This window comes from Pezoporus flaviventris, unplaced genomic scaffold, assembly GCF_033815535.1.
Source record: "Pezoporus flaviventris isolate CSIRO_AGI_PZ_B2104156 unplaced genomic scaffold, CSIRO_AGI_Pfla_v1 ptg000083l, whole genome shotgun sequence".
NCBI lineage: Eukaryota > Metazoa > Chordata > Aves > Psittaciformes > Psittacidae > Pezoporus > Pezoporus flaviventris.
Genome location: NW_026892631.1, coordinates 3,776,312 through 3,798,932, shown reverse-complemented (window position 1 = coordinate 3,798,932; position 22,621 = coordinate 3,776,312). Strand labels below are relative to the sequence as shown.

General features: G+C 39.3%; 1 protein-coding gene and 1 long non-coding RNA gene across 3 annotated transcripts; one reads left to right on the top strand and one right to left on the bottom strand.

The window, feature by feature from the left end:
• Positions 1-15: 15 nt before the first annotated feature.
• On the top strand, positions 16-16,225 carry LOC133280576 (uncharacterized). The gene is made up of 2 exons (XR_009747234.1): positions 16-708; positions 15,240-16,225. It is a non-coding gene; the product is annotated as an uncharacterized LOC133280576 (long non-coding RNA).
• FBXO28 (F-box protein 28) lies at positions 4,575-22,378 on the bottom strand. Of its 2 annotated transcripts, XM_061475411.1 has the most exons (6): positions 22,127-22,378; positions 16,380-16,489; positions 15,232-15,370; positions 12,677-12,872; positions 11,103-11,156; positions 4,575-6,251 (listed from the first exon to the last, which is right to left on the bottom strand). In XM_061475411.1, the coding sequence occupies exons 1-6, from the start codon at positions 22,337-22,339 to the stop codon at positions 5,857-5,859; spliced, it is 1,107 nt and encodes a 368-aa protein (XP_061331395.1). In that variant the 5' UTR covers positions 22,340-22,378; the 3' UTR covers positions 4,575-5,856. The 2 variants fall into 2 exon arrangements, with proteins under 2 accessions (XP_061331395.1, XP_061331397.1); XM_061475413.1 differs by lacking the exon at positions 11,103-11,156.
• Between the last annotated feature and the right edge of the window lie 243 nt (positions 22,379-22,621).

Here is a 22,621-nt window from a genome sequence, read left to right as displayed (position 1 = left end):
TTGTGTCAGCCCCCTTCTCACGGAAAAGGTGCACATTGATCCGTCCTGCGGCCGTACGGGCGGGCTGCGGCTCTCCGACCTTCCCCCTGGAGGCGATCTTGGCCGAGGGGCCGGGTGAGGGCTGAGGGGGCCGTGACGCGGTGCCGCCTCAGGGGAGCAGAGAGCGGGGCGGCAGCCTGCCCCTCAAACCATCAGTGCGGTGGCCAGTGCTGTGGGTGCCCTTAATAACGCCTCATGAATAAGTGGTATGTAAGGAGGGAGAGAAAAGTCTCGGCTTGTAGCGCTACCCCTGACTCCGGCAGCCCTCCTGCGCCCAGACGCTGTGGAAACCCGGAGCTCCTTCATGGCTCACCGTGGTAGAGAGGACGAGCCGGCTTCATGTTCACACACACCCCGCCCCGCCGTGCGCTGCCTCCTGTCCTCAATGGTGCTCATGCGGGTTTAGCTGCCGGTGGGATTTCTGCCCCCTCGGTGGTGACAACCTGCCCAGAGGCCGCCGCAGACTGTCGAGTAGACTCATGCGAGTCGCTTTATTAAGACTGGAAACAAACCGCATCTTCCAGTGGCTCTTCAAAAAGCACTTTTTTTTTGTCCATAGGTGAGAGATGTGTGGTTGGAAGAACTAGCTGTCATTTGGCCAAAGTCTAAACTTCTAAAAGCTACCTAAAGATACATCCTCAGCTGCAACTCCAAAACACCTGGGCCAAGGTAGGTCTCCATTTTCTTCACTTTTTGTGGTAAGATATTTTAAGAGCTTTGACAAACTTCTCTGTGAGAGCTAAACTCCATTTTATCTCTCCCTGCCTCTATTTTGCATAAAATACTGACTGTGGGCAGTTCAGTTACAAAGACTGCTTTATGTAGCAGTTAGAATGAGTACTTGCTTGGAATTTTAGTTGTTCTTAATTCCACTCTAATGATAGATAAAGCAGTAGATGCCTCTTAGGATTGATAAAACAATAGACATCACTTATGATAAAGTGATGGATGCCTTTTATGATGGAGAAAGTGATGGTACCTCTATGATAAAGGTATAGATGCCTCTTATGATGGATAAAGGGATAGACACCATTTACATTAGTAAAAGTGATAGATGCCTGTTATGATAGAGGAAGTGATGGATGCCTCTTACAATAGATAAGGTGATAGATGCCTCTATGATAGATAAGGTATGTAAATCAATAATAAGTGATAAAAGTAACAGGAAGTTGTCACAAAGTAAATTATACCTGATGTATGAATGTAATATGAATATCTCGAGGTTCATGATGCATCGCTTGAAATTTATTGGTAATAATGAATAAAAAAGGCCAATAAGTATTACCCCATGTGCAATGGTGCAAATGCAGTGGAAATACAATTCCTACTTGAAAATGTTTACAACCTAAAGTAATGGACAAAGCACAGGATCTCTAAGATGAAACAGCTTTGCAAATATTTTTGTTCACACACATTTTTAATCTGTGCATATTAGGATGTGAATTAGAAGCAAAAATGGGAAGAGTGGAAGAAAGATGGAAAAGTTTATTCACAGCTCCTCTGTCCATAGTCACATGTGAGGAGTGGTGCAGCATACACAGGAAAATCAATGTTTCTATTTCATCAAGGAATTTTCTCCTTGTTCAGTTTTACTTCTTGCTCAGTGACCACTTCTCAATAAACCAGGAAGTGCGTTTGAGTTACCAGAGCAGAAGTTGTTTGCAAAATTGCCAGGATCACAAGTGTTTCACTCAACATCAAAAACGGGTGACATTGGAATGGAAAGTTCAATTCCCAGCTCCAGCTTTGGACGCCATGGGTCTGATGGACTGGTTGAAAAACAAGTCTCCCTTGTTCCTCAAAATGTTCCCTTCTCATTGTAGCTCAAATATTAGCACTGCACTAAAAACCTTCTCAACCATGGGAAGGATCCTGCAGAGAACAAAACGTGGCTGCGGCTAAGAAAGGTCATAGCTACGGACAGGAGCACTGGAGGGAAAAAAAGACACGGGTATTAAGAGTTCAGTACGCAGCAGCAGGTTTACAGCACTGCAAATTTATATAGGTTTGTAAATGGTCACAAGTTTCAGTAGGGTAGTTAAATAGATTCCAGATTTATAAAATAAACATTCCATTGCAGCTAAACAAGGCTTAAACAACTAAGAAAAATATTAAATAGGAAAGTTTTGGAAAATATAATTGCCCAAGTGTCCTGGAGTGCAGTGTTTTTCCTAATCACTGAGCCTTTCTGGTTTAAGCATTCCATGTAACAAATCCAGATTGGGTCATCAGCAAGGTAACAGGTTTTGTATGGAACTTTCCCTTCTAAAGACGAAGATAATCCAGTACCTAGCATGTCTTCAGCTGGCACAAAGCTAGAACAAAAAATCCCGGAGTGCTCAGTTACACATAAGCCACAGCTGGCAGCACATCCCCATCCACCCAGGAAGGTGAGATCCAGCAAGTACAACTGCGAGAACTGAGAGTACATGGACAAGTGAGCTGGTCAAAGAACAGTGCAAAGCAACATAGGAATGCAACTAGAGAGTATCAGAACAGTAACAATTAGCAGATGTGTTGTGGTAAGATACTCCAAACTGAATTTACCTATGAATGAACAAACTATCACTGCAATTTGCCAGTTACCACCTTAAAATCATCAGGAACACTAGGAAATAGGTTATCCTTGCTTGTCCAAACACACATTTAACTACTTCTTGCATCACCCTATTTTCCAAGAGGCTCCTGATGCAGAAAATTCCTTAGGTGATCTTAGCAGTTCCCATAATTAACTGTTAGAAGATCTTAGTAAGAGCAACAAAGCTTCTGTTCAATAGTCTTACCTTTTACATTGAGAAATTATGTGGAGGCAAACTTGTAACATTAATGAACTTCTATGATTAAGTTAATGCGCTGAGTATCAGGAATTCAAGACCCTACCATGAAACAAAGAGCTGTTACAAAGCAAGCTGCTGTTTTAAGACTAAAAAAAAAAAGCAAGCAAGCTCAAGAAACAGGAAAGCCTCAGGAGTTTTAAGCTATTTTAAGAAACAGCTGTAGAAGACACTTGGCTTTCCCTGTCAACCCTGAGCTGTACTGTTTCAGCTGTTGCTACAAGCGCTAAAACTGAAGACACTGCAAATAAAATTTTTTATGTTAACTTGTAAATTACATCTTAGTCTCACTAATCTGAGGTTCTACCTTGAACAGATTCTGTGATCACTAATTGCTACTAACACTGTACTTTTTGAGGCTGATATACCAATTCATGTAAACCTGCACAGAAATTTATAGTCAGAAATGATTTAATTTTACTTCAGGCTATTTATCAGCTTGTTCATGCACCCTTTTCTATTTAGTAAGGGTCAATATGGGGTCAGAAATTCATTTTCCAGTTATTCCTCTACTATTTGTTTTCCATATTCTATCTATACCACGAGTGTATATTCCAGTCTGAGAGTCATCTCCCTCCCTCCCTCCCCAGGAAGTGAAAACAAAATAGTAGCATACCTTTGCTGTGACATTTCTTGGAGATTGTTTGTAACAATCCCCTTCTACCACTTAAGTTTCATGGGGCTCATTCAATTTTACTATATTTGGTAGCACACAGACGATCAGGATACACCTGCAAACTTGCAGCACGTGATACTTCCTTTAGTTGAAGGTTCCAACTTGGCACCATTCACAGAGAATGTTTCATGTAACAATAGGCTGTTGTTGTTCTTTCCAGCTCAGTTTACACGTGGCTTACACACAGATTCACAAATATATTAATACGAATAACCTGAAACTATTTGTATACTAGGGGGGAGGGAGGGAACCGTTTGCATCTTCTAGAATAAAGAAACTGAAGTGAAAGATATTGAGATATATGAATTAACCTTTTCAGTATATGCAATTCCTATTTAACCACAAATATGGGGTAGTTAAAAAACTCCATCAATTTGTCACCATGAATGACCATTAAATGAATTTGTATCAAATGATGGACAGCAGTTACAGCTATCATTCCGAATCTTTTGAGTCAAGATTATTTTCTAAAAGACAAAATATATGCTTTTAAACTGAACAGCAGATACCTACCTTAAAGAGGTCCGTAACAGTAAAAAAGGCAATTTACTCCTTTAACAGTTTAACCTTTCCCTCAGATAACTTTGTATCACTTCCTGGATGCTTCTTTTAAGCAGTATGTTTGGGTTTTTTTTAAAGGACACAAACCACCCAACAAGTTTATTTAAAAATTAAATGTCTGCTAAATATTAGGCATTTGCAATGTTACTTCTGATATGAGCTAATATGTTTTAGAAGTAAAACTTGTAGCTGAAGTTTTAAGGAAAGGTTGCTTTTCCCCACAATCGTGTAACATTTGACCAGACAATTTCTGCTTTGTTCACCGATTTAAATACAACCACTACGTGATGCTGACAGCCACATAAAACGTATGAGAAATTTGCACTTTAACTCATGGTAATAACAGCAAGATTCTGACCAGCTCCAAATGCAGTATTTGCATTTTCAGTGCCACACCAATTTGAATTCAGTACCACCTAAACACAAAGCAGTAGCTAATTAAAAAAAAAACGTAAGTCAAAGGATAAAGCTACATAGTTTAGTACATTAAAACAAAAACAAGGACAATGGTATTTGTATAAAGTTCCAAAAATATACAGATGGGGGAAAAAAAATAAATCACTGTACACAACTCTGAGGTTGTTAAGGTGATCAGAGAGACTGAACAGTGCAAGACATGCTTTTCCAGTTACAAGCTCAAAACAGAGGTGCAAAAGAAATTAAAGCTTTGTCTGAAGTGATTTACTTTTTCGGATAAGGAAACTGTAGAATATTGTCATCAGCGTTACAGAGAAATTTCCACCCCACCCCAAACACATACACACATAATAGTTGAAGTTTTTCCACAATACAGAATTTCATTCAAACATGTCCCCCTGAGCTTGGGTATTCTGGGGACAATTTGATACTGATTAAATGTTGGCCTGTGAATCAAGTGATCTCAGTTCCCCAGCTCTGCCTAACCGTACCTGTGATTTACAGGCAGTGAGAGAGGGAGAGCACCGGGGTTCAAACTCACCTGGGTGAGACCACATCATTGTCAGAAAGCAGATACTAAGCTATGGCTGAGGAACAAAGAAATTGCTTTATAGGTCTCTGCTCTCTCCCAGAGTTCTGAACAACTTCAGGCAAATGCTTTTGGTAGGCTGACTAAGCTGCACATGCATAAATCCATGCAAATGTGGAATATGACTCCCAAGACCAACATCCACGGGGTGTGCATGTGAAGACCAGACAGAGGCCTTTCCTTTTAAGTTTACAAAAATACATAGCCAATACTGTAGCTTAAGAAGTCAGTGTTACTTGTTACAGAGACCCCCCAAAAGTATTAACTACTTTTCAGACATTCCAGACAAGGTCACTTTTAACAAAAAAAGTTCAAGTTCTCTAAACCAAGATTTTACAAATGGATCTTTGCTTCAAGTGAACAGGACATTTGTTTTTATGCTTAACTTTTTAATCAGTTAAGACTGAATTTATTTAAGGTTTTTATTTGAACATATGCATAAACACAAATAAGTTTACTTTAAACACATCGGCACAAAAAAAAGTTACCCTCTCAAAACATAACAGAGCAGGTCTGGTTAGTATGTAACTGTTGCAAATCTGAAAGATTTTGTGCATTAGGCCCATCCATACAGATAGCAGGGGAAAAGTCTCAATGAAAGAAAATTACTGTTCAAGTCTAAGTGGTGTTTTGAAGAACCAGCAGCCTAAGTGACACCATGAAGCTAGTCACAAACAAGCAGACCTGCTTGGGCTACTAAAGATAAGTGTATCCTCCTGAAAGTGTTGTTTACTCCCAAGTTATTTTCTGTTTCGAAGGCGTTTAGATTTCCTAGGACAGTCTGTGGATTCAACCGTCTTCCTCCGTTTTCTAGGAGATTGTTCATTTGAGCTGGACCCTGAAGAATTTCCTACTGTGCTCTCCATCACATCTCGCAGCTTGCGTTCAAGCTCAGCCAATCGGGCATTCTGTTCACCTATGATTTGGGTTTGCTCAAGCAGTTTCTGATCTTGATCTTGGAGTTGTTTCTGTTGCTCTTGCACCTTGATGCGAAGCTCTGAGATTTCACGCTTTAACGATGTCAAGCCTGTGCCATTTGCTCTTATTTGCTGCTGGAGTTTAGTGACTTCCTGTCTTGAAGGGTTCTGCTTGGAGAAAAGCTGCATTGTTGTCAGTGCAGCAGAAGGTCCTGGAACTTCAGAGAAAATTGCAATTAATCCTCTACAACTTTAAGACAGAAACTGTGTCCCAGTTTTCATATTTTACTTATCCCTACTCCCCAAACATAAATCTGAATATTGGTTGCAAGTTATGTGAACATGTCAACATATTTACAGTTACAAAGGTAGGCTTAGAAAATTGGGGCTGTTCAGCCTGAAGAAGAGAAGCTGTGTGGAGACCTCATAGCAGCCTTCCAGTATCTGAAAGGGGCCTACAAAGATGCTGGAAAGGGACTCTTCATCAGGGATTGCAGTGACAGGACAAGGGGTAATGGATTAAAGCTTACACAGAGGAGATTCAGGTTAGATATAAGGAAGAAGTTCTTTATCATGAGAGTGGTGAGGCACAGGAACTGCTATCCAAAGAAGTGGTAAATGCTCCATCCCTGGCAGTCTTCAAGGCCAGGCTGGACAGAGCCTTGGGTGACATAGTCTAGTGCGAGGTGTCCCTCCCCATGGCTAGATGATCTTAAGTTCCTTTCCAACCCTAACCATTCTACGATTTAAGTGTAAAACAAGAGCACATGGCATCCCAGAGCACAATTAGCTTAATTTAAAATACGTAAGATTCTCAGTAGTGTGGAAAACAGCTCATCATTAATTTTCTGTATATAAGCTGCCTGCCTTTTGCTGTATGAAAAATTACATAAAGACACCATCTAGACTTAGTGTTAACAGATGTTAGGTCAAAACCCAACAACATGTCTATAAATTATTTATTACAAAATAGTCATATATATATTTCAATGGAGGAATAAAACTGTGCTGTCTTAGTTGTGGACAACTAAAGCTCTAAAATTTTGTGGTTTGGGGCTTAACAAGGGTTAGCAAGGTACCATACTTGCACTTACTTTTTGGACGAACACATTTTACTTTCCATTCCTTAGAACGACTCTTCCTAAACGCTAAAATCATTCTAGGTTCTGCGCCTGGGAATCCTGATTTTACTAAAGATCCTGCAAATCAAGGACACTAAAAGCTACAGAATAAGTTATGTCTCTTCATAAGGTATCTATCACTTTATCTATCATAAGAGCTATCTATCATAAGAGCTATCTACCACTTCCTCTATGGCAAGAGGTACTTACCCCAAGAGACATCTATCGCTTTATCATTCCTAAGAGGCATCTATCAATTTATCTATCTTAAGAGGATCCTGTAAAAGGTATCCATCACTTTATCATAATAGGCCTCCATCACTTTCTCTATCATAACAGGCGTCTGTCACTTCCTTTATCGTTAAGAGGTACAGACCACTTTAACTATTGTAAAAGGCATCTATCACTTTTATCATAAGAGGTGCCCATCACTTCACCATCCTAAAGAGGCACCCATCACTTTATCGTAAAAGATGTTCATCACTTTCTCTATCATAAGAGGCATCTATGACTATCATAAAAGTCATCTATCACTATCAATCCTAACAGCCATCTGTGACTATCATTAAGAGGCATCTGTCGCTTCATCTATCGTAACAGGCATCTATCACTTTATCATGAGGGGTCTACCACTATCATAAAAGTTGCCCATCACTTCGTCATAAAAGTTGCCCATCACTTCGTCATAAAAGTTGCCCATCACTTCGTCATAAGGTGTCTATCGCCTTATCTGTAGTTAGAGGCATCCATCACTTCCTCTATCAAAACAGGTGTCTATAATTTTAAATATCGTAAAAGGCGTCTACCCCTTTATGCATCCTAAGAGGCGTCTATCCCTTTAGCTATCATATAGGTGCCCATCACTTTATCTATCATAAAAAAGTTTATCACTTTATCACAACAGGTATCTATCACTTAATCCTAAGAGCCATCTACCATGATCATAAAAGGCATCTATTGCCTCATCTATCATTAGAGGCATCTATCACTTCATCTATCTTTAGAGGCTTCTATCACTTTATCCATCAAGGAGGCACCTATCACTTTATCAATCCTAACAGCCATCTATTGCTACCGTAAGAGTAATCTACCACTTTATTATCGGTGGCATCTACCGCTTTATCTATTGTTGAGGCATCTATTACCTTATCTATCATTATAAGCATCTATCACTTTATCATTAGAAGCATCTATCAATTTATCTATCATAAGAGGCATCTATCGCTTTATCTTTCATAATAGGTGTCCATCACTATCATAAGAGTTATCTATCACTTTATAATAGGAGGCATCTATCCTATCATATACGTGTCCATCACTTTATCATAAGAGACATCTACCACTTTACCAATCCTAAAAGACATCTACCTCTTCATCTGCCAGTAGAGGCATCTTCTGCTTTAGCTATCATTATAGGCATCTATCACCTCATCCATCCTAAGAGACATCTACCAGTTTATCTATCATAGAGGCATCCATCGCTTCCTCTATCATAACAGGTGTCTATCACTTTAATTATCATAAAAGGTGTCTATTACTTTATCCGTCCTACGAGGCTTCTATCCTTTCATTTATCATATAGGTGTCCATCACTTTATCATAAGAGCTATCTATCACTTTATCAACCCTAAAAGCCACCTATCACTTTATCAATCCTAAGAGGCATCTATTGTTATCATCAGTGGCATCAATCACCTTATCTATCATTAGAGGCATCAGTTTATCATAAGAGGCATTTATCACTTTATCACAGAGGCATCTATCGCTTTATCTATCACAGAGGCACCTATTGCTTTACCTATCACAGAAGCATCCATTATGTTATCAATCATAGAGATATCTATCACATTATCTATCAGAGACACCTATCACTTTATCATAAGAGACATCTATCAATTTATCTATTATTAGAGGCATCTATCACTATCTATCATAGAGGTATCTTATCACTTTATCTATTATGGAGGCATCTATCACTTTATCACAGGAGCCATCTATTACTTTATCAATTCTAAGACCCATCTATTACTTTATCAATTCTAAGACCCATCTATCACTTTATCAATTCTAAGAGGCATTTATCACCATCAGTAGAGGCATCAATCACCTTACCTATCATTAGAGGCATTAGTTTATCATAAGAACCATCTATCACTTTATCAATCCTATGTGTTGTAGAGACGTCTATTACATTATCTATTATAGAGCTATCTAACACATTATCTATCATAGAGGCATCTTATCACTTTATCTATTATGGAGGCATCTATCACTTTATCAATCCCATGTGGCATCTATCACTTTATCAATCCCATGTGGCATCTATCACTATCTTAAGAGGCATCTACCTCTTTATATATCATTGAGGCATCTATTGCCTCCTCTATCATTATAGGCATCAGTTTATCGTAAGTGAAATCTATCACTTTATCTGTAATAAAAGACATCTATCACTTCACTAATCATTAGAAGCATCTATCACATTATCTATCATAGAGGCATCTATGAATTTACCAGAGGCATCTATCACTTTACCTATCATTAGAGGTAAAGTGATAGATGCCTCTATATCATTAGAGGCATCTATTACTTCATCAATCATAAAACCTATCTATTACTTTATCAAGAGGCATCGATCATTTCAACTATCACAGAGGTATCTATCACTTTGTCTATCATAGAGGCATCTTATCACTTTATCAATTATGGAGGCATCTACCACTTTATCAATCATAACAGCCATCTATTACTTTATCAATCCTAAGAGGCACCTACTGCTTTATGTATCATTGAGGCATCTATAGCCTAATCTATCATTATAGGCATTTCTCTCTTTATCTATCATTAGAGACAGCTATTGCCTTATCTATCATCAGAGGCATCACTTTATCATAAGAGGCATCTGTTGCTTTATCTATCATAGAGGTACCCATCATTTTATCTTTTGTAACAGGTATCTATTGCTTTATCTTTCGTAACAGGTGTCCATCACTATCATAAGAGGTATCTATTACTTTATCAACCCTGAGAAGCATCTATCACTATCATTAGAGGCATCTATCACTTTATCTATCATAGTCATCTATAGCTTTATGTTTTGTAACACCTGTCCAACATTTTATCATAAGAGGTATCTATCACTTTATCATAAGAAGTATCTATCCTTTATTTATCTTATGCGTGTCCATCACTTTATCAATCCTAAGCCATCTATCACTTTATCAACCCTTAGAGCCATCTACTCTGCTCTCTTGAGACCTCACTTGGAGTACTGTGTACAGTTCTGGTGTCCTCAATATAAAAAGGACATGGAACTGTTGGAGCAAGTCCAGAAGAGGGCCACAAGGATGATCAGGGGACTGGAGCACCTCCTGTACGAAGCCAGGCTGAGAAAGCTGAGGCTGTTCAGCCTGGAGAAGAGAAGCTGTGTGGAGACCTCAGAACAGCTTCCAGTGTCTGAAGGGAGCTACAAAGATGCTGGGGAGGGACTCTTCATTAGGCACTGTAGTGACAGGACACGGGCTGATGGGTTCAAACTTAAACAGGGGAAGTTTAGGAAGAAGTTCTTTACTGTGAGGGTGGTGAGGCTCTGGAACGAGTTACCCAAGGAAGTTGTAAATGCTCCATCCCTGGCAGTGTTCAAGGCCAGCTTGGACAGAGCCTTGGGTGACACGGGTCAGTGCAAGGTGTCCCTACCCATGGCAGAGGGGTTGGAACTAAATGATCTTGGGGTCTTTTCCAACCCTAATGATTCTATGATTCTGTCTATTGCTATCGTAAGAGACATCTATCACCTTATCTATCACAAGAAGCATCTATCACCTTATGTATCATTAGAGGCATCTATCACTTTTTATTTTCATAACAGGTATCCACCACTTTATCCTAAGAGGCATCTATCACTTTTCTGTGGTTTGAGACTTAACAAGATACTACTGTTTAACTTACTTTTTGGAAGAACACATTTTACTTTCCGTCTTTTACAACGATGATTCCTAAATCCTAAAACCAAACTGGATTTAGTGCTTGGGGCTCTTGATTTTAACAACCAACCTGTAAATCAAGGAGACTAAACATCTGTAACTTAATTGTAAGAAGTGTATAGCACTATCTTTCGTAAAAGGTATCTATTTCTTTATCTATGAGAGGTAGCTATCACTTTATCTGTCGTAATGGTCTCTATCATTTTATGTATCATAAAAGGTGTTCATCACTTTAACTATTGTAAAATTGTCTTATCACATTATCGTAAGAGATATCCATCACTTTATTGTAAAGGTTATCGCTATCGTAAGAGGCATCTATTACTTTATGTATCACAAGAGGCATTTATCACTATCTATCCTAATGGATTTATCTCTATCACTTTATCATAAAAGGTACATACACTTTATCACACAAGGTGTCTATCACTTTACTCTTCTAGTAGTGGCCTGTGCAAGGAAGGTGCAATTTTTAAGTGCTGCACAGAGAGTATAGTATGGAGCATCCTACAGGAACATCCTTTTCCTCCTGTTAGGATGCCAGCACAGTTATTGTTATGTAACACTCAAGGGTCTCCGTTAAGGGGGTTTTGCTCCTCCCTCAACACAAGAGAGGTATTCTTCTGTGACATGAAGCCTTGGCCTTGAAAAGCTGACTGACATCAACTATGGCTTTGGGTAATCATCCTCAACCAAGAGACTCAATGGACTTCAGGTATAACTACCAGGATATAATTGAGAGGTGGTATACAAACTGATGGCTAGAAGATGAACAGGACATACCAGAAACAACAAGCAGCTCCTACAGTCAAGCCTGTTGCTTTTACTTAGGATGTAAATATTTTTCATTTGTATTAAGTTATCTTTTCAGAGAATTAATTTTACAGTCCTCAAGAAGCGTGAAGATGTTCAGCACAGGGAAAATAATATGGGTACTAACCTTTTGCTTTTGGCCATTCTAAGAGACAACTACCTTAGACTTTGGTTCAGAAAAGTTCCAGAAAGTCTGACAGAGTACATGAAGGACCAGTTTAATTGGTTATTTATAAACTGTTATTGGAATTGCCTTTTTATGATTGCCTGTCAGTGTTTTGCGTGTTAGTGTATACATTAGTGCTCCGGGAAAGTAAAAAAAGAGAAGCACATACAAGGATGTTCTAGCCCTTTATGCGCTACAGCAGCTTAGGTTAATTCATTTGCTGATTGTCCTGAAAATAAAAGGCATCAAGTTGTCATCTCATGTGCCAAATTTCAACCAAGTGCCAACGATAGTGTCTCATTCATTGGTGGCACAAAAGCGTTTGTTTCATGAATACACACTATGCAGAATTCTAACATACATTCAAGTGACTGTTCTTTTGGTAGTACAAAGGCTCCTTAAATTTCAAAGCAAATGAATTTCAATTAGCATTCCTAAGAAACAAGTGTCATCAATGTTTATGTAATAAAGCTCACATTTAAGGGAGGGAGCTTTGAAAAGATGCAGTGCTGTAATTTTTAAACAGAAGAACAAAATAGATGTTACGTTGGAATTAATACCTGGGGCAGTTCCTATCAGCCGTCCTGATACATCTGACCCAGGCATCTTTCTTTTCAGTATTGGAACAATCTTCTCATCAAAATATTCCATAGCCATGGAGGAAATGTCCCTTAGTTCTTGGAGAACTTCATGAGCTCTCTGAGGAGCTCTTGTAGAGTTTACATATCTTAGCACACGATAAATTTCATCTATTACCTAAAACATTTAAGAAGAATTAGGATTTTATGGTAAAAGCACGATTATTTCAGACCATTTTAGAAGGCATATTCAGGGGCTTTTACTACATAACTATCGCATACACCGTGTGCTCAGTTCTAGATCAGCTTTTTGAAATGAAGTGCTGTTCATGATATATCAGAGAAGCTCTTCACTTGATCTGTCATAACAACTCTCTTCAAATTCATGGAATGAGGCTCATTGTGTGAAATGTTGTTTCACTACATCTATACTTGACTTATATAATCTATACTCAGTAGAGCATAGTAATTTCTTTCTGGAGAACCTGAAGCAAGTCACTTCCCCAGTAAGTTATGAAACACATGAATGGAGTAGCAAGAATTATGTCAGTGTGAACTGATGCAAATATTTATCTGAGTCCACTTGCATACACCCGGAATATTGCAAATTCTGATTAAGTCCAAAATATATTACTTTACAAAATATCAATCCACTACTGGCAGAGAACATAAGCACCCTCTTAATATGTTTGAAAAGCAAGCCCTTCTTGTAGGATAGAGAGAGACAAAAGGTGCCTTGCTAATCTATGAATTATAGCATGGGGCTGTAAGATAGGTCAATATAGGAGTGCTGGTCTCTTAGCACCAAAACTACTGACACTGGGCTAAGAATGGTTGAAGAATCTCCTGAACAGCACAGATATTAAGGACTTAGAATCATAGGTAAGATATTACAGTTGCATCTTCTGTTTTAATAAGGGAAGCTTAGCTAAAAGGTTGCAAAAGCTAGACAAAAGTCTCATCACACAATGAGCTTACCAAAGACTTCTCTAATTTAACCCACTCTATATCCCGTTAGCAACAACATCCTTCAAGCATCCTCAACAGGAAAATTTTCAGGAGAGCTCTGATATCACCAGGACCCCTCACACAGTATGCCAAACCTCAAATCAGGATTCACATATTCTAACACAGTTAGACAGTTCCTGACAGTTCTGTGGCAGCTTCATTCAAACAAAATTTTGTGGGGGGAACTAGACTGTAAATGAACTCTGAGCCTTGAATCTGTTGGCAGAGTAAGCTCATACACTATAACACACACACGCATACCCCCTTTTTAGCTGTTCTATCAGAATACAAACAAGGTTCTTATGACTCGTTACACACAAGGGAAATGGCTGGCACGCTCACTTGCCCAACACCTGCATACCCCAGGTCTAGCCGAGTATTGCCTTTCTGTCTACTCTTCACAAAAGTAAGGCAGTATTTCTTTTAAGTATTCCATTTATCATGCGAGAATCAAGGACTTAAGTTTAATTTTATATTAAAATTTTAAAAATACATGGCATATATAAAAAATAAAATCAAATAAACATACCTTAAATTATAATGATTTAAAATTAAATATCTAGTCACCAAGAGTATCAAGAGATCAAGTTAACCCCTCTTCAAGATAAAAATACATTTCATGCCAACAGTCTATCCCACTGTACTGGAGAAATGCCTGCCATGCCTCACCTGAACCCAACGTTTAAGTTCTCCACTCAGCCCAGTGCAATTCCATTATCTGCCCATGAAGAATTAATATCATCCACCATTTCCAAATGGAAAGATCAATGAATAGAGCATTAGGCTAATGTTCACAGATCTTGTTTCAACCCTGAGCTGTACCAGTCCTCCTCAGATCATGATTTTGTCAATTCCCCTGAGCACTTCCATTATCACATTTTACAAACCAGTGCTATCTCTGATGTACATCTCCCCTGCATAATTTATATTTTATGTTGAGGTATTATTCTGAAACACAGGAATTGTTCAGTAGTAGTCACATTTAGTACACTTTTAGCACATTAAAACTAATTTTGCCTACTGTACAAAAAATACCCCGATACTGAACAATGTTTCCCCATACTAAATACCTTAATTCAAATAATCTGAAGTACTCAAATCCTTAAGAAAGGTGCCTAAAATCTTCCTGACTGTGTGCTTAGTGTTACATGTAGTCCAAATTACTGCGTTTTCTGATGACCTGGGCTCCAGCCATTTTGTGGAATTAAAGTTGAGAATTAAACCCTACATATCGTGTGTTTCTTGTAAAAGGTTGTATAAGAGATATATGCCACAATTCACACATCAGAACTAAGAGATAACCTAAAGGAAAATTGAAATTGAGTTTAAAAACATTAATATTTAGATACAGTCTGGTTCATTCATTCCAGACTGTTATAGCAGAGCATTGGGTTGTGTGTTTGCTTGCAAGTTATGAAACACAGTTTCATATACACATTATATAAGTTTGTCCCAGCTGTCCCAAGTTAAGTTACACAACTATATTTTTTAAACACTGGTATACATTCACTTAATAAAGCATGTTTTACCTTTCCAGGTATGAAGCAACAGAGATTGGAATCCACATACTTCATGAAAGTCATATTTAACAAAGAGAGCCTTGTTTCTACAGCAGCAAGGATGTCTGCATGACGTGCTAATGAATGGTTTCTTCTTTCTGATTCCCGTCTAGAAGACAGACCATTAAGTGACACAGATTTAACAATGAGTCAACAAAATGAAACAGTAAAAATCACTCAAGTTAACTTCACCTGTAAAACCCTCTGAGGTTTGAAAACGTAACCACTAACATTAGTTCTGTCTGTATGGAAATAACCTGCTGTGGATTGAGAACCAGCTAGTAATAGCATACCACACTGAGACAGAATTTGTTCTCTAAATAATCACCTTATGTGATCCATGAACTCTGTATGTAATTTAGGACTATTTAAAAACAAACTTTCACTACTAACTAGCAGTAGACACTAAGTCAGTGTGAATATTTTCATCCTCCCATGTTCCTACAGTTAATACTTCAATGCAGCTGACAAATTTAATATATTAATAGTGCTTGCTACAAAATTGAGGTTGAGATGCAAGTTATTTTGACAAAGGATCTCTACAATAAACAACATTGAGTCTCTTCACTTTGAGAAATCTGACAGGACACAGCAGTAGCTACACTTAATTCATCATAAAGGGGAGAAAAAAAATATTGCTTTAAGTGAGAAACTAGCTCCCAGCAATGCTCACATGTCAAACTTCACTCCCTTTCCCTGTTTAATCCTTGACATTGAAAAAAAATTTGCTGTTTTTTCAAGCAGTCGTAGATAAATAAAGGGAGTCAGTCCTAAAAAAGAATGGCATTTATTCATTTCTAGGAGTCCTTGCTTGATTTGCCAGAAGAAAAGAGTAGCACATATCTACTCTTTTCTCTGTTTAAAACACCACAGACACTTTCCAATATTCCTGTACATAGTATACGACAACTTACATTCATCCACACCATTATTCTCTAATTAGATCTTAAGTCAAGGTGCTTTTGGGGGAAAAAATAAATAAATAAATAAAACCAACTGTGACTCAATTTTTCAATATATAAATAAGCAGAATTAGCCAGCAACAAATTCCTTTCCAATACTCTGCATAAAAGAATCTAGCACATTTAAATATAAGTACAGTTTTAACTGGTACAGACCTTGGAAGCTGAGCTTTAACTTGCTTTTGACACAAGTTGTGGTATCTTTCCACTTTCAGAAATCCCTGATTTAACATCCTCTGGCAAACCAAGTCCATTCGCTTGCAAACCTGGATTTAAGTAAAAAGAAAAACTTCATGCTCAATTAAGGCCACAAGTCACTTTTACTATTACCTTATCCATAGTTGCTGAGTGGTAAAAGATTCTCTTATTGTTTTTTCTACATTTTAAGAAGCAGAAACTGTAGTTAAGCTTAAGGCATCACCACCTCTAAAAAGGCTTTCTAACAAGGATACTCCAAAAAAAAGGCAGCTATGTTCCATGCAGTTCACAATCTCTGATATCATTATCTCCTGATATTGCTTAACAAGAGACAGGAGGCTGGATACCACCCATACATAAGCAGATAAAATTTTAATGGAAGTTGCAAATGCCTGTACCTGGCTTTTAACATTGTCTCCAGAGTGATTCTGGTAAATCAAGTTAATGTTTTATAGTCTCAAAAAAGAAGCTTTTAAAAGCAAGAAATCATGATGGGTTTCCTTCAGCATTTAAGGCTTATGTTTTTGAAGATAGCCACAATTAAATTTAAACATTTATGCAATACACTGCACGTGAAACAAGATTCCTTTGTGTATAATGTATTCTCTGTTTAACAGATTCCTTTATTTACCATGTTGGGTACCAACATGCCTCAATTTTTTTTCAACAGATGCAGGGATAAAAGATATTTATAGCTGCAAAAAAACACAACAACCAAAAAACCAACCCTCAATAAACGGCTACATTTAAACCTTCGCCATGTAACCAGTTACGAGACAAAGCCAACTTATACAAAAGTTTAAAGCAACTGCAGTTCAAGTCTGAAGATGAGTGAGGTTGGTAAATCAACTGCCCTTTGAAATTGTTTCTACTGAGTTTCTTTGTGACAGTTTTGGGTTGTTTTTTTACTGAAGTGCACAACTCCCACAGTGACCCAACTTTCTAATGGATTAGCTTTGGTTTTGTTGTTGTTTGGTTATTTTTAAATAAACACTCCATAAACTACTCACTTCATAATTTTAAAAGTTTATGTAAGTTTATACCTTGAGGTATAAACAGAAAAAGACAGAGATTAGGCTATCCATTTCCTTCCTTGAAGAAGAAGATTCTCACTTCTCCCAGAAAAGCCTACAATTATTTTCTGTCTATACGGAAGGCACTACTGAAAGTTCTACTTTCAGTGGGTGTTCTAGTCACAGCTAGTATAAGTTCTGTGAGTAAGAAATGACCATTTTCAAACAGATCTGTATTAATGGACCTTTAAGCAATTGCTGTGAATCCATCTGTGCTCCTTTGTCTTAGACCTTCCTTGTCAACAGCCAAAGGAGAAGAATGAGACAGGCTAACTATAGAGGCACAGTCTCAGCACTCTCTCCCGCATTCACTGAATCAGCTAAAGCATTTCCAGAGTATAAACAATAATGCTGGCCCTTCAACTACAGAAAGAAGGAAATTATCACGTTCCTTCTGAGGTATTAGCTGCATTAGGGATGCCTTAACCTGTTACCATTTTCAGTACAAGACTTCACAGCATACTCATAGTACTAATGCTGTCAAACCCCTGAATCAGGAATTAGCACCCACACAAAGGCTATGTTAGCTATGCAACTGTTCAGCACAAAAAAAGAAAACAATCCTCAATACCTTATTAAGCACAAATTCTGAGGAATCAGTAGTTTTAACCATGTGCATACTGACATCTGGTGGCAGGAAGGACCCTTCTGTCTGCAGAAGGCCTCCCACATCCAAGACACCAAGTCCCAGTGGGTAATACGAAATGCACTAGATTTTTGAACCCTGGGTATTTTTATTCTTCTTAATGCTGTGTAATGCAAGCAAATGGGTAATGCTTTGCTCCCATTTCTGGACATTACCCATACTTGTGTCCATAATCAGTCTAGAAGCCAAACACTAAACAGGTAACAGGTACCACCAGAAACTGAATGTTTGTCTGTAATTCATTTTATCAATCGCCTCTTAATTCTCACCTGGTTCATGGTTCATCATTTAAACTATACAGCATCTATATTTCTAGGAACAATATACCTCTTTTAGTAAACAAACTAACTGACACAATCTACTAAGCGACTGCTACCAGCTTCCCTTCCCTCAAGCATGCCTTACTTCTTCCAAGCTTCACCTGGGATCAAAACAGAGATAAAAATATCCTCATTGTATTTAGATTCAATATATATTTTTCTCCTTAGAGGCTACACAAACTCAGTGTTTCATAATGCCTTTCTGGGGTAAAATATAAGTGATAAAATGTTGATGACTTCAGCAAGAAGCTTTAAAATAGAAATACTCATAAATACAGATTTACAGCAACTAAGGGAAGATGAAATCCATGCTGTCCAAAGGCCCTCAGTCCTTATTTGTGCTCTGCAGAAAAGAAGCACAAGTTTGCTGAAGAATCTAAGACACTTCTGAAGTGTGTCAGAATCCATAACCTTCTCCTCAGAGTGTTCATGGAAAGAGTTCATAGACTGGTTTTAATCATGCTTGCTGTAGTAATAGCCTCAATGGAAGTGTATTTCCAAGCTCAGACATGCAAGTGGAATATAAATTGGATATAAAAATATCATTATTATCCACTCACGTAAAAATTCCAGAGCTTCTTTACATCATTAAAAAAAAAAATCCAAGAAGCCTTCAAAAGCTGGAATAGAGCTGGCTTCCATACCAGTGTACTAGGCTGCAGCTCATCCAGAACATCACAGCTTCAGACATCTGGATCTTTTGGGTTTTCTGTGTTTCTCTTATGATGACATATATGGGGAAGTAGATTAAGTACATACTCAAAAGGATGAAAGCCACTGCTTTTCCCCTCATTCGCTTTCTCGAAACAAATTCTGGTAACTCAAGAACTGCACAATTTTAGACAAGGCTGCTTTTTGAATACCTATTGTTCAGTCTCCATTAATTTAGATCTACTTCACTACTTAACCAGTAGTGCTTAATTTGTATTTTCAAATGCAGTAACATCAGGAAGAGCAGAAAGCATTATGCTCAGGAAAGCAAGTGCTCCTTTGCACAATGAGGGGCCCATAGTCTTGCCCTGCCTGACAGCAATCAGCAGCAGGAAATGTTCTTTGCCTTGGCCTTTGGGAACAGAAAAAGGCTTATGGATCTTAAGCCTTAGATTATGCTCCTCATCATGCTCAATATAAACAATAAAGGTTCCTATCTCTATTTTCATTTGAAAATGTTCTGATGTTCTGTCCTCCCACCCAGTCAACTCCTTAGTCTGTCTTCTTGTGCAGACTCCAGATCTAATGCCAGTTCAATTTAAAGATTATTTTTCTTTTATTGGAGAGGTACAGTACTCTAGAAAAAGAAGAGATTAGGACATCCATTTCCTTCAATGCTGGGATACAGAGAATGCATCCAAGTGATCAGTTTAGGGAATCCATGTTTTGTGTCTACAACTTTGAAGAAACTTTGTTTAGGTTGATTGCTCTCCTGGATCATAACTTCCTACCTTCCTCAAGATGCTTTATCCCAAGGACTGCCACATTTTAAGGGTTAATGAGGCAGCTTTTAGACACATTTTTAATATGCATGAGACCTAAGTAATTTAATCCCTGTCATTCAACTACTTTGGTCCTGTGAGGTATCTTTCGCAGAATACAACTCATTATAAGATACACCCATTCATCGTTGATAGCAGCTCAAGTCAGTTCTCATAGCGAAGAAAAAATTACTGTTGCGGAAGACAGATCTTAAGAGCAGGAATATACAAGTGCCTCCCAAGATTACTTGTAGCCTTTAAAAATCTGAAAGTGATGAAACCGCACTATGAATTTATGCCTGGGCATTGTTATTTTTAAAGGCCACCTTAATCCTGTCAACCTCATCTGGCATTATGCAAAACATCCAGTTTCTTCCTCTCAAGTGAGCTGCTAAGAGAACACCTTTGGTTCTGAATGGCCACACAAAAGCCCTAGCTGATCAGGCTTACGTGGTTATGAGCTGTACTTTTGACTAGGTCAAACCAGAAGGGCTTTGGTTCTCTGTATTACAGCTGGTTAACAAAGACAAGTGTGCTTTCTTCTCAGAAGAATGCTCATAATGCCTTCTGATGTGCTTAAGGGAACAGTAAGGAACTGGATGGATTTTAAGTTTCTTGGCTGTTACTGACTCAAAAACTAAAAATAGAGAAAGACCAACTGAATAGTTTCCTTCATTTTACGTCTAGCATTGTTCCCTCTGTGTGTCAAAGTTGGTATTTATCCAATCTGGGTTTGCCTATTTCTGAAACTTCTGAAACAAGCAGTCATGTGGGAAAATGAACTTGCAGGTGCTACACAAGAGAGCACAGAAATGTTTTATTTTACTTCTCAAGAAGCAATGAGTGCTCAGCCAGCTGGTTTAGCCCTCACACCACCATCTTTCCTATTCTCAGCTTCACTGCTGACAAAGCGTTGCTTACAAACATTAACTTAGAAAAGAAAAAAACCTTCTACTGACTGGTTACAGCTCCCACAGGCACCACAATTTATAAAATGCAATGGGAAAGTTGCAGCAAAGGGCTGTGCCTAGCACTGCAATACTGACCATGCAACACTAAGCATACCCAAACATACCTACTTCTTTTTGTTCAAATTGGAAGTACTTAAAAGCAGTGGCTGCAATCCAAAAAGACAGTGTTACATCTTTTTCACAGCTCTACCACCTACTTTCACAGAAGCAGCAGAAGTCTTTAGCAGACTGACAGCATGCTAGAAATATTTAGGTACTGGTGTACTTGGTGCAGTACGAGTAAGAACAGATTTTCTGCTTGAAGAGCTTTCAGTTTAAAGTTACAGTCAAGATGCAAGGTTGCTGATCCAGGACACGCATAGTCTAATTCTCTGCAGAAATATGCTTGCAATATTATCCAGTTTAGGCTAATAAGACTTCTTAAAATAGAAACAGTACATCCAAGTTTACTGAGGGTTACATAAGCTATGCATTAATTCCCTATTATTCCATTTACGATCTCATAAGAAATTCCGTAAGATAGCTGCTTGTCATCAGGCTCCTCAGGCCAGCAGTTAAAGACTGATACACACTGATCTCCTCATTGACAGCTGCACACCTTTTCTCTTTTTTTGCATTATAAAGTTCAGAGGTAGAAGTAGTATCTTTTATTAGATCTATTACTATGACTGGAAGAAGCAGGCAGCCTTTCAGGCACACAAGGGCTTTTTTACATCTTCTTTTTAACTCCACACTGATTTCTAGATAAAGCAGAGTCTTTGGAGCAGCAGGCTCGCCATCTCCTACACTTGTAGGCTTTAGCTCTATATGTTAAAATAAACATGCAGGCATGAAACACAATGGACAGGACCCCCAAGGAAAGCAGTTACCAGGAGAAATAAGACTCTAGCAGCCCAGTAGCTTCTCGCGGAGGACGACCGGAATGAAAGCAGCAGGGCAAAGTAAAAGACGTTTAGGATAGCCTGAATGAAGGCACACACCTACATCCCCATCACCCCCGTACCAGGGGCTGGGGCACCGCTGGGGAGAAGGAAGAAAGCCCCATCCCACCGGCGACAGCAGCAGCCCTGCGGGGGGCAGCCGGGGCCGCCGCCACCACCTTCGCACCTCCTCCCACCGCTGCTCCAGCCCCAGGGCCGGCGGCACCAGGGCAATGGGAAGGCATCCCCCCCCCGCGAGCCCAGGTCGCGGCTGCCGCAAGGCCATCGCCCCCCGTCCCCTACCAGGCGGAGCTGGCTTATCTCATCGTAGGACAGGAAGCTGAGGATGCTCTCGATCGCCACGATGGGCAACCCCATGAGCGTGTTGCTCTGAGGAGGCAGCTCCATGGGCGCCAGGCAGTCGTGAGGCTCCGAGACCGTGGGCGGGGAGAGCCGCGCCGAGCCCAGCGCACTGCCTTCCCCGTCCGACACCAACCGCTCCTCCGGCGCCGCCATCTTCGAGCCCGTCCTTCCTCCACTGTGGGAGGGCAGAAAGCCTTTCTGTGACGACACTTCCGCCCCCGCCTGAGCGTGCTCTGCCTCGGCCGCGGCGGGTTCGGCGTTGCCGGGCTGCGGGGCGGTGGCTCCCGGCCTGGCACTGAGCGTGGGGCTCTAAGCGGAGCAGAGGGTGCTGCGGGTTCCGCCCTGCCCCGAGCGGTCGTGACCCTGCCGGTGTTAAAAGGAGCAGCCGGGAATAAACCTGGTTTGCTGGGCGCAGTAAAAGCCTGGCGCTTGCTG